The 13,179-nt window shown below is 34.9% G+C and overlaps 1 protein-coding gene and 1 pseudogene across 1 annotated transcript; one reads left to right on the plus strand and one right to left on the minus strand.

Moving 5' to 3' along the window:
- Nucleotides 1-1,882: 1,882 nt before the first annotated feature.
- On the plus strand, nt 1,883-3,475 carry LOC139877104 (uncharacterized protein At5g39865). Its single transcript, XM_071864519.1, has one exon. The coding sequence runs from the start codon at nt 2,040-2,042 to the stop codon at nt 3,219-3,221; it is 1,182 nt and encodes a 393-aa protein (XP_071720620.1). The 5' UTR covers nt 1,883-2,039; the 3' UTR covers nt 3,222-3,475.
- A 1,487-nt stretch (nt 3,476-4,962) lies between these two features.
- LOC139874275 (receptor-like protein kinase HERK 1) lies at nt 4,963-6,612 on the minus strand (annotated as a pseudogene).
- Between the last annotated feature and the right edge of the window lie 6,567 nt (nt 6,613-13,179).

Raw genomic sequence — 13,179 nt, forward strand, 5'->3', positions numbered from 1 at the left:
CAAGTTTAACAAAAGTATCTGAAACAAAAGGACGAATGACATTTAAAACTTATCATAAACAGTTTCGAGAAACTACCCTCACGTGAATTTGGGGACAATGACGTGTTGCTAGACGCTTACCATTGTTTGTATAGTTACTTGGTGTTGTGCCATGCACAAGTGGGAGTCTGTAGGATTAATGTGCAAGGTACAACATATAACTATATGGCCAACTTCATTTGAGCCTTCGGGGTCACACACATATACACCGAGACGTCAAATAAAATATATATATGATGTATATATATTACTCAAGTAACAAAATAAGTTAAAATATTTAATTATTTGGAATCAATATTAATTCATTTACTATTCATATGAATAGTAAATCAAAATTAATTCATTTACTATTCATATAAATAGTAAATGAAACGAAATTAATTAATTTACTATTTACATGAAAGCGATAGAAATTATTAATTATAAGTTACATAACATACCCCTAAAATATTTGAGAAATACGACTTTTTAAAACCAAATCAAACGAAATATGATATTATAGACAAAGAAATCGAAAACAATATATTCTTTTGATTTGCTTTTTGCTACCAAACAAACGGAGTATATCATATATTCATATATATATATAATCGTTGGGTTATGAGATCAGTAAGAGAGAAGAGAGAAAAAATAACATTTTGTTTTGCTTTCCTTTGATAAATCTCAACATACACATACGGAGTATTATCGATTAATGTATTAATATAATTGGATTATATTAATACGATATTTGAGTTTGGACTAGCATCCATTGACGGTCGTTTGAAGTGTAGTGTGGACTATTCAAAGAGACGGTCATACTTTTGATCGTAAGTTTCTCTCCGTCTCATCAATTTCTCTAAGAAAGGTATATCGTTAACTCCTCTTTTGTTTTATATTCATGATAATTATTATGGTGTAATTGTATCATTGGGAAAGATTAATCGTGTGCATGTTTTATTAAATAAGTGATTATTTAATCTTGTAATAGGTTTATATAATAATAAAAGAATATTTTTAACTATCCGCTGCATTAATCTGACTAAAAGTATACACGATTTTCCAACGGTATATATATCTTCATAGAAGTTATATACTCCGTAATAACTTATTAGCACTTGTTAAAATTTATTAAATAGAATTTAGGGGAAAGAGATGTCCTTAAATGTAAGATTTATTGGTAAACGCAAACGTGTTAATTTAGTGGAGTATAGAGTATCTTATTTTCACAATTTTTGATTGTACAATTAGATCTTTATAAATTTGATTATGTACCCCACAAATTTATTTCTAAATTTATTTATCAGTAATTTTTCATGGTTAAACATTTTATTAACTTTATGTATGAAATTAAAAGGGGAAAAAAAAAAAAAAAAAAGGAAACTGAAGAACCAAAGAATCAAATTACAAGGTCTACTATCTCGATCCTAATAAAAAAGACACAGTTATTATTTTATATGAAATAAATATTGATTTAGACTTAATTTTTAGAATTATTCAAAACTGACCATCTATTACGGAGTATAAAATAATAAAAATAAAATTTCATTATGTATATTGTACTTGTAATAATTTTAAAACTAAATTTCAATTTACAAAAGTAAATATTATGATTAATTGATTGCAAAATATGATTGTGTCAAAGATATTTATCAATTACTCCGTATATGTTTTTTATACAATACACTTACAATTAATTAAAATGGAATGGAGTGCTTTTAATAACTTAATTTATTTTAAAAATAGTTTATATTATTTATATTATTTTATATACATTAAATTAATTAATTCAAATTAGAACCCAAAGTCAATTGCTTCTCCCAACTAACAACCCTCCCTAAATTAATTCCGAATTCTATCTCTATCTATCTTCATCACCCCCAAATCATCTTACCATCTAATTTGAAACACCCAAAATCTACAACCAAATTCACAAAATTACACTACCATAAACTTCAATTTCATTAATTCCAACATCAATTTTACTAAATTCCACCAAAATTTCTTCAAAATAACTAAAAATGGGGTGCTCTGCTTCTCGTTCTTCACCACAATTTCTTACCACCATCACTACCACCGTCACCGACCACCAAAACCCACCTTCAGATTCATCAAATTCGACACCTTCACCACACCATTTTTGCTCACCATTCTCAGATCACTATTATATTTCTTCATCTTCACAAACCCCTGTTTCAAGAACTATGTCTTTACCCACCCCATTAATTCACCACCCACCCATTCATAAAGGTGATTCAAATCACTTTGTATCTCTAACATCCACTACTTACGGTTCCCTCATCATCGCCGACGCCGGCGCCGGAGCCGGCGTCGGTGCCACCGACAAAAATCTTGAAGATTACCCTGTTTCTTCACCAGACTCTGTTATTAACACATGGGAGCTTATGGAAGGTTTAGATGAAGAAGAATATGATTTGTTGGATCAAAAGATTGAAACTTTGAAGAAACCCAATTTGTATAATCGAAAAATAACTAATGGGTCTAAAGAAAAGATCGAAAAAGATTACGTTTCGTTCGGGTTAGGTGGTCCATATGAATTGGTGGAGTATTCGGATACTAAGCCGTTATGGAAGCACTTATCTGAAGAATCATTGTTATCGAAATTAGATTCGAATTTGGTTTCGAGTTATAATAAAGCATTGTCCTCTAAGCATTGCGAAAGATCGAAACCTGTTAAAAATCCTGTTGGTGAAATAATTGATGAAAAAAAGGGTTGTTGGTTGTCTGGTTGTGAAGATAGAGTTGTGCTGTATTATACAAGTTTGAGAGGAATTAGAAAGACATACGAAGATTGTTGCGAAATTCGAATGATTTTGAAAGGGTTTCGTGTGTTTATTGACGAAAGGGATATATCGATGGATTCAAATTTTAGAAAGGAGTTACAAAGTGTGTTTAATGGAAATGGGTTCAGTTTGCCACAAGTGTTTATTAGGGGAAAACATATTGGTGGTGCAGATGAGATTAAACAACTTCATGAAGATGGGGTATTGTTCAAGTATATGAAAGGGTTTCCTGTTATCGATCCTGGATTTGTTTGTGATAATTGTGGGGACGTTCGATTTGTTCCTTGTTTGAATTGCAATGGAAGTAGGAAGGTTTTTGAAGAAGATGAAGGGAGATCGATTAGGTGCCCGAATTGCAATGAGAATGGATTGATCAGGTGCGCCGCTTGTTGTTCTTGATTGATTCGTTGCATACGATCACACACGTACATATTTTGTTTGGTCTATTTAGTGATTATTTTATAATTATGATTACTATTACTATTATGATTATAATCATGTTGCACAATTGGTGCAATTGGTATTTATGTTATTGAAACTTGATATTTGTTGATCTTCAAGTAATAAGAAGATACTAATTATTTAAGCCGAAAGTTATTACTATTTATGCCCATTCTGTTTTCTTGATTTGGAGTACAAGTATGCATCAATATAAGGCATTCTATTGTTTTAACGTAGCCTTCTTTATATCAATAGAACGTCTAAAAAGTGTGTTACTTTGATGACGGTGTGATATATGATTGTAAGATCTGCAATTGTATTTTTTTATTTTTATTATAAATTCTTACGCTTTCAAGTTAAGGTATGTTTGTTGCAAAATGATAAGTACCTTAGTCATGGCACGCGTCATGGTGCAAAATTAGATGCACTGCAAAGAAAATGGCATGCGTTATGGAACAAACGTGGAACAGGGCAACTGTTTTTTGACACGGCAAAAGGGCATAACTCTACTTGTCGGATAATCCAAGTGATATAAGTTTTGTTATACAACGAACAAGAAAATGCAGTATTCATCATCTGTTTCCTCTTAACAAGTTTTTAGTATTTACGTTTACTTGGTACTATATCATTATTTAGTAGTAGTAACAATTAAAGTAGTTTACGCCCATATGTTTCTCATTCTGACTAAAGATACACGAATACACGGTGTACTGGATCTAATGGAGGTCTTTAGGTGTGAAATGTATGGATGTAAGAGTTTTTTCATCTCAAAAGTAGGATGATTTGGTGCCATCAAAACCAAATTACAACTTGTTTTGAGTTCTGGAACCGATAATGATATTCAAGCCCTAACCCTGGGTGGGACTGCATTTCTGTAACTGTAAGACAGGGCTTCTGGACCTTGTGCACTTGGTGGTGAACAGGCCTTAGACTTTAACTTGTGTGACAAACTCTGGTTTGAATCCACCTGTAACTGTTAACAGAGATCATCTAGTTGTTTAAAAAAAAAAAAAAAAATTCAAGTTGTTTAAAGAACGATCCAGTAGAATAATTATTCGAATTATAGTTATCTCCCAAGATAGCTCAGTGGTTATAGTCTTGGTATCCTTGCAAAAGGTCGTATTTTTAAACCTTACTGGCAGCATATCTTGAAAAAGGTTGGAAACAATCACCGGATAACTTGGTTAGATCGCGTACGTGTGAGTAAAAAGAACCTATTAGTTTTAAGAAGAAAAATTATCTGTTACCGCCTGTATAACTATTTAACTTGATGTTGCAAAAACATAGTTTAAGGAATTCCATAATAACAAGTTTTTTTACAGCCAATGGTTAGAAAAATGAAATAAAGCAAAAACAAAGAAATCTAAGTCCTAGTAAACCATAAACTCAAGTCCAATATACAAGATTTTGGTTTAGACTGGTGTACCAAACCAAATGCTTAACACATGATTCAAACTGCAAACCATAAGAGTTTAAAGTTTAAACACAAGAATTTGCAAAAAGAATCATCAATCAAATTGAAACACACAAATCATATGTCCATACTTTCATGGTGTTAATTAACTCAACATCAACAGATCAGTTAATCAAATGAGTTACTCATCACACTATTTATCAAACATAAAAAATATTACTGAAAATTACAAAACAACATACAAATAATCGAGTAGCCCCCGAAAAATCCCATTTTTTTTTTTGTTCATCTACCCTCCGATTTCACCAACTGTGAAAACACCTTGCTCATCGAAACACCTGAAATATCATCATCATCAGTAGACATTTCAAAATTCGAACTCATGTTATCATCATCTTTATCATCATCATGATCACCAACATGACTAAAATCATGAATCTGTGGAGACAATTCACCAATAACATTCATACTATTTTCATCGATTTCATTTCGTAAAACTGCTTATTCAAGTTGCAGAACATATTAAATATTTCACAAAAAGTCATTCATCGAAGGCATATCAACCCCAAAATCAGACAAACATTTCTCAGCCGTTTCACCAAACTTTCTAAGTGAATCGGGTCGAATTTTCCCCTTCAAATTAACATCAATAATTTGCTCCAGTTGACCCTTTTTCTGCCAAATCATCGCCCATTCGGCCAAATCGACCATCTCTCTAGGTAAAGACGGGTCAATTACAGGCCGTGCACATAACACTTTAAACAAAACAACCCCAAACGAATACACATCCAATATTTCAGTTAACTGTTGTCTTCTAGAATACTCAGCATCCAAATACCCGAAACTACCCTTAACTGCAGTACTCACATGGGGTTGGTGAATTTCAGGACCCGTTTTCGACAACCCAAAGTCTGCAACTTTAGCCATTAAATTCACATCAAGTAATATATTAGCCGATTTCACATCACGATGTATAACAGCTTTTGCATAACCCGTGTGAAGAAAATGTAACCCGCGGGCTGATAATGGAATCCAAATTTTTGGTTGATTAGCTCGTTCTTGTTTTTGACGTTTATATACACAGACTAAAACAAAGCAACGATCAAACCAACTACTAGCCCAATGATAATGCCTATTTTGCTTTTCGAGCATTGGGTTGACTTTGACCCGTTTGACCCAGAAATACTCCCGTCTGAGTTACTCATCATCATAATCTCTACACCATTCAAAGTAGCATTCGAGTTAACATCTCGTACAACAGATGGCCCAATGCTAATACGAATTTGATTGATGTTAACTGAATCACCTAACATTCAAAGTTATGTAGCATAGCAGTAAAAAACCATATGATTGTTTAGCTGAATCCATGAGTAAAAAAAAAACATATACTTTTATCATTCTAGTTAAAACAAGCAATTTCTGACTGTTGCAATCGATATAATAAATACAAAACATTGGAACCTGAAAGCAAAACAAATATAATAACACGGTTGTTGGAAATTTTAGGACATTTATTAAATATTTCCAGCAGTTTCCGATTTGTGGCATCCTTTCCTCCTTGAAAAGTTGTGCATTTATATTGACCTCGTGCCACTCCATTAGTTCCTTACTCTCATCTATACAAATTCTACTGGTCTTGCAATTAGATTTCTCCTGTTATAAAAACATCTGCAACTCGACCATATTTTGTTCTAAAAGCATCTGCAACTTGATCATATATTGTTGTGATGATGTGGCGTTTTGTAAGGCTTGCACCTGCTGCATAAATATCATACATTTTGTAATGAACATTATAACAGTCTCCATCATCATTGTTGGGATACACAAATTATCTTCGTGTTTATAATGAATGATACCTAACGTGAGAATATCATGAAAGTAGCACTTGGAGAACCATGTATGAACAATATGTCCTAGTTCTTTTTGGTATTCCATAACTTCAGACCCTCTTGATGCTGCTACTACCGCAATTACTCATACTATTAATTCTTGAATTTCATAATTTCGTTTATACTTTTTTGTGTCCTGATGAAATGAAATAAAATTCTTTTCATTGACAGCACCCAGATTTGATAGATTCCAAAAAAAAAAAAAAAAAAAAACAAAACTCAGCACTTCATATAATTGACTCAATAATTTGGTCTATTTGGGTGGAATGATGGATCAGCCACTTCGGCCAATAATAACCGTGATCAAATCCATCTAAACAATAACATAAAGATTCATTTATGTTGATTACTCTAAATATGAAATTCTTCATCATCTATGTGATGACCCGAAAATTTTTGACTTATTTAAACCAATTCTCTATACGATTTATTATTTTAACACGCTAAACAAAGTCTGTTAGATTGAGTCTCAAAATTTTAGAACTGTTTCATATATACAATTACCTTTGATTACTCTCGACGATTCATGAACAATTATATGTATGTATATATATATGTACAAGTAAAAACCCTATTTGCTACAGTAAACCACTATTTGCTACAGTAAACCACTATTTGATGTAATCGTTGGCATGGACTGGATGTCCAAAACAAGAGCGGAAGTTGTTTGCGCTGAGAAAGCAATCCGCATCCCTCGTAAGGATGAAACGTCATTAATGATTTATGGGGAGAAGAACAACTCAAAACTGAACTTTATCAGCTGCATGAAGGCCCAGAAACTTATAAGAAAAGGTTGTTATGCTATTCTGGCACACGTAAAGAAGATCGATACTGAAGAAAGAAGCATTGATGACATGCCGGTTGTAAGAGAATATCCCGGAGTATTTCCAAAAGAATTACCGGGGCTACCTCCACTCAGATGTGTAGAATTCCAGATTGATCTCATACCAGGAGCTGCACCTGTAGCCCGATCTCCATATAGACTTGCACCTTCAGAAATGCAAGAATTACAAGACCAGTTGCAAGAATTATCGGACCGTGGATTTATTCGTCCTAGTTTTTCACCTTGGGGTGCTCCTATTCTGTTCGTCAAGAAGAAGGATGGATCTATGAGAATGTGCATAGATTACCGAGAATTAAACAAATTAACGATCAAGAATCGGTACCCATTACCGAGGATTGATGATTTGTTTGATCAATTGCAAGGATCAAGTGTTTATTCCAAGATTGATCTACGCTCCGGATATCATCAGCTGAGAGTGAAGGAAGAAGATGTTCCTAAAACCGCGTTCAGAACCCGTTACGGTCACTATGAATTTCTAGTCATGCCTTTTGGATTGACTAATGCTCCAGCAGTATTCATGGATCTAATGAATCGCATCTGTAGACCGTATTTAGACAAATTTGTCATTGTTTTTATCGACGACATATTGATTTACTCGAAGAACAAGGAAGAACATGAGCAACACTTAAGACTGGTACTAGAGATACTCAAGAAAGAAGAATTGTACGCAAAATTTTCGAAGTGTGATTTCTGGTTACAAGAAGTACAATTTTTGGGACATGTTGTCAGTAAACATGGAATTAAAGTTGACCCTGCCAAGATCGAAGCCATTAGTAAATGGGAAACACCGAAGACTCCCACACAAATCCGCCAATTCTTAGGTCTTGCTGGTTACTACCGAAGATTCATTCAAGATTTCTCTAGAATCGCCAAACCCTTAACTTCATTGACTCAAAAGGGAAAGAAGTATGATTGGTCCACGGAACAGGAATCCTCATTCCAGTTATTAAAGAAGAAGTTAACGTCTGCACTCATTTTGTCATTACCGGAAGGAAATGATGATTTCGTGATCTATTGTGATGCTTCACGCCAAGGTTTAGGATGTGTATTAATGCAACGCACAAAAGTTATCGCATATGCCTCACGACAACTAAAAATTCATGAAAAGAACTATACGACACACGATTTGGAACTTGGAGCTGTAGTTTTTGCACTCAAAATATGGAGACACTATCTATATGGCACCAAGTGTACAGTGTACACCGACCATAAGAGTCTTCAGCATATTTTTGATCAAAAACAACTCAATATGAGACAACGTCGCTGGGTAGAGCTGTTAAACGATTACGATTGTGAAATCCGTTACCACCCCGGAAAGGCTAATGTTGTAGCTGATGCCCTAAGTCGAAAAGAAAGAGTAAAACCTCTTAGGGTCCGAGCTTTGAATATTACAATTCGTACCGATCTCACAAAGCAAATTCAAGCAGCACAGTTAGAAGCTTTAAAAGAAGAAAACGAAAAAGGCGAAATGAGCAAAGGGTTAGAAAAACAACTTGAAGTAAAAGCCGATGGAACCCTGTATTTTGCTGGTAGGATATGGGTACCAAAACATGGTAACCTAAGGCAACTAGTACTGGATGAAGCACACAAAACGAGGTACTCAATTCACCCAGGAAACGGGAAAATGTACCACGATCTCAAGAAGTTTTATTGGTGGCCTAATATGAAGACAGAAATTGTTACTTATGTAAGCAAATGTTTGACGTGTGCAAAGGTCAAAGCTGAGCACCAAAAGCCGTCAGGATTACTGCAACAACCGGAAATTCCGCAGTGGAAATGGGAAAGAATAACCATGGATTTCATTACGAAATTGCCAAGGACTACAAGTAGTCATGATACTATTTGGGTGATAGTTGATCGTCTAACTAAATCAGCTCACTTTCTACCAATAAAGGAGACAGACAGTATGGAGAAATTAGCACGTCTATATTTGAAGGAAGTAGTTTCCAGGCATGGTGTACCCATCTCTATCATATCTGATCGCGACACTCGATTCACATCACGTTTCTGGCAGTCATTACAAAAAGCATTGGGAACTCGATTAGATATGAGCACCGCTTATCACCCACAGACAGATGGTCAAAGTGAAAGAACAATACAAACATTGGAAGACATGTTACGGGCATGCGTGATTGACTTTGGAACCAGTTGGGATCGACACTTACCGTTGGCAGAATTTTCATACAATAACAGCTATCATACGAGCATCAACGCAGCGCCATTTGAAGCACTTTACGGTAGAAAGTGCAGATCTCCGATATGTTGGAGTGAAGTAGGAGAAAGACAACTTACTGGACCAGAAATTATTCACGAAACCACCGAAAAGATCATTCAAATACAACAGCGATTGAAAACGGCCATGAGTCGCCAAAAGAGTTATGCTGATGTAAGAAGAAAACCGCTAGAATTTCAAGTGGGCGACAAAGTCATGTTGAAAGTGTCACCCTGGAAAGGCGTTGTACGATTCGGTAAAAGAGGAAAGCTAAGTCCTAGGTACGTAGGACCCTTTGAAATCACCGAAAGAATTAGAACAGTTGCTTATCGATTAAAGCTACCGCAAGAACTTAGTAGTGTTCACAACACATTTCACGTGTCAAATTTGAAGAAATGTTTAGCTGAAGAGGATGTCGTAATTCCTCTTGACGAAATACGAATCAATGATAAACTCCATTTTATCGAAGAACCTGTTGAAATCATGGACCGTGAGGTCAAACAATTAAAACAAAGCAAAATACCGATAGTTAGGGTTCGTTGGAACGCAAGACGAGGACCCGAGTTTACTTGGGAACGTGAAGATCAGATGAAGCAAAAGTATCCACATTTGTTCACTGATATCGCTCATGAAACAGGTACTACTCAAAATTTCGGGACGAAATTTTCTTTAAGGGGGAGGTACTGTGATGACCCGAAATTTTTTGACTTATTTAAACCAATTCTCTATACGATTTATTATTTTAACACGCTAAACAAAGTCTGTTAGATTGAGTCTCAAAATTTTAGAACTGTTTCATATATACAATTACCTTTGATTACTCTCGACGATTCATGAACAATTATATGTATGTATATATATATGTACAAGTAAAAACCCTATTTGCTACAGTAAAACACTATTTGCTACAGTAAACCACTATTTGCTACAGTAAAACACTATTTGCTACAGTGAAACACTATTTGCTACAGTGAAACCGTATTTTGCTACAGTGCTACTGTGAACAACGACTTTGCTACAGTGATTTGCTACAGTAAACACTATTTGCTACAGTAACACTATTTGTTGCTGTAAAACACTATGAGCCTAGGTCTGCTGGTTCTGAGAGATCACAAGCTGGTACTGATTCTACTGATATTGATCAGCAACCTTCTGTTGCTGCTCACTCATCTGAACCAGCTGATGATCAAGATGCTGTGTGTTCTACAACCAGCTATTTGATGAACCAGCATCCGATTGAGCAGATTATTTGCTACAGTAAAACACTATTTGCTACAGTAACACTATTTGATGTCGACAAACTACCAAACAAAAACAGAAAAGGCGGCCATGCGATCGCATGGCAAAAATACTGAAAACTCATGCGATCGCATGAGCTACAGTAAACGAAAAAGTAATATAAATACGCCTGTTTTGCTCGACGAATTATCACATATTTTTTTCTTCAGTAATAAAAATTTATATTTAAATTATAATTATAATTTTAAATTTAAGTTTAATAATAATAAAGTATATTCGAGGGTGTTTTAATTCGGGTTTTAAACCACTTTAAGCTAAGGAAATATTGGGTATTGTTCGGGGTATTGTTCTTGAATCCAAGGCCAACCATACAGTCGTCTACCATCATTACGTCTACGCAATTTGCCTACAATATTGAGTCTCAATATTGAACTGTGAGTTTATAGTCTCCCTTTTTAAATACTTTAAATATTTTTGGGCTGAGAATATATGCAATTTATTTTAAACGCGATAAGACACAAGTACATACTAAATTCTACACTGAGTTAAACCGAAAATCCCTTAGCTTTGGTAACTAGTAGCTGCCAGTACATAGGATATGGACTGGTGGGCGCGAATAATTGTATATGGATCCATAGGGCTTGACATCCCCGTCCGAGCTAGAGCACTAGCCTTTTAACGGACGTATGTTATTTGAGTTTAAGACACGTTGGTTTGCGTGTATTAAAACGAATGGGGTAATTATCACTATAGCGTTAAGTTTAGTTACCAGGGTGCTCTGTTACGTAGAATCTATTGATAAACTTTTGATGAAATCTTGTGGTCTATCTTTATATATGTTTATGACTCGAGCAATTAAACCTATAACTCACCAACATTCGTGTTGACTTTTTAGCATGTTTTATTCTCAGGTCCTTAGAATGCTTCCGCTGTGATGTGCTTGTTGCCTGCATGGAGTCTCTCATGCTTTGTACAAAGTTTATTGCATTCAAAATAAAACTGCGTTGTGTAATAAATAATTGGACTGTGATGTCAACCTGTAAATTAAAGACTTATGTATTTCGGGGTTTTGCTTATACCTAAGCACTCGCCCACATGTTTATAACTTTCTATGTTTAGAAAGTTACTTATTTTAATGAATGCAATATTTTATCAAAACGTATCATATAGAGGTCAAAACCTCACTGTGGAATCAATGATTAATGTGCCGCGTCAATAGCGATTTTGACGGGTCGTTACAGTTGGTATCCGAGCTTGAGGTCATAGGGAACCAGAAATTACATTATTGTGTTTAACTGGTAATTGTTAGGATGCATTAGTGAGTCTGGACTATGACCATATCTGTTTTTCCTGATTTTTGCTTATTATTTGGTCAAAAACATTATATGTGATATATTTATATGCTAACGTAATTGTTGTTTCAATTATATGATAGATGACTTCTTCTAATCCTATCATTTTGTACGACTCGGAATCGGACACTGAATCTATTCTATCCACAACTGAAAAGGGCGTTCCAATACCTATTAAAGAAGAAATTGTGTTAGCCGGGGAATCTCAACTCCCGGTAAACCCAGAGGAGGTTCCAGCTCCACCCAGCTTTAGTTTTTCGGAGCCACAATATCGTTGGCATGGACCCATGATCCCTGGAGTAAAAGAGGATCGTCCATTTCTAAACAAATATGGACATTGGTCCAGATATACCGCCGACGGGCGGGTTGTGCCGATTACGCCTGGCAGATTTCGGTTCATGACCACCGGTACATATTCTTGCAGTTCGTCATCATATTCTCCTACACATGACTCAGACAGTTCGTCATCAGACGAGATCAGTAAGGAGGAGGATTTCGCTAATGAAATAAAAGAGATCACTAAGGAGAAATTCCAACTTGCTATAGATAATAAAAACAACCACAATAATAAAATGTCCTTAATTATTAAAAAAGAACAGGACCATTCGATCCGTAACCACCCTTATTGTATTAAACCCACTGAGGCAACGGGTACCTCAAAACCCCAACTAAAAATAAAATACACTGCCAGAATGTCTGTCGGACCATGTGCACACAAACAATTGGCAGAGAGAACCAAATGGGAAGAAGTTTCTGATAGTTCTGAATGAACGACCTCGCAACCATAAATCTTCCATGCGCTGTTTTATTGCTTATGTGTGCTACTCTATCTTGTTATGTAAAATAAGCATATGTAAAATATCAGTATTGTATGGTATTGTATTATTTTGGTTTATTAATAATAAATGCATGGAATGATTATTTGTATTATTACTACTTATTATTATTATTATTATTACATAATAA

The sequence above is a fragment of the Rutidosis leptorrhynchoides genome, chromosome 11 (assembly GCF_046630445.1).
Source record: "Rutidosis leptorrhynchoides isolate AG116_Rl617_1_P2 chromosome 11, CSIRO_AGI_Rlap_v1, whole genome shotgun sequence".
NCBI classification, from domain to species: domain Eukaryota; kingdom Viridiplantae; phylum Streptophyta; class Magnoliopsida; order Asterales; family Asteraceae; genus Rutidosis; species Rutidosis leptorrhynchoides.

Coding starts and splice junctions, on each gene's coding strand:
- LOC139877104 (XM_071864519.1), top strand. CDS start 2,040: ATGGGGTGCTCTGCTTCTCGTTCTTCACCACAATTTCTTACCACCATC.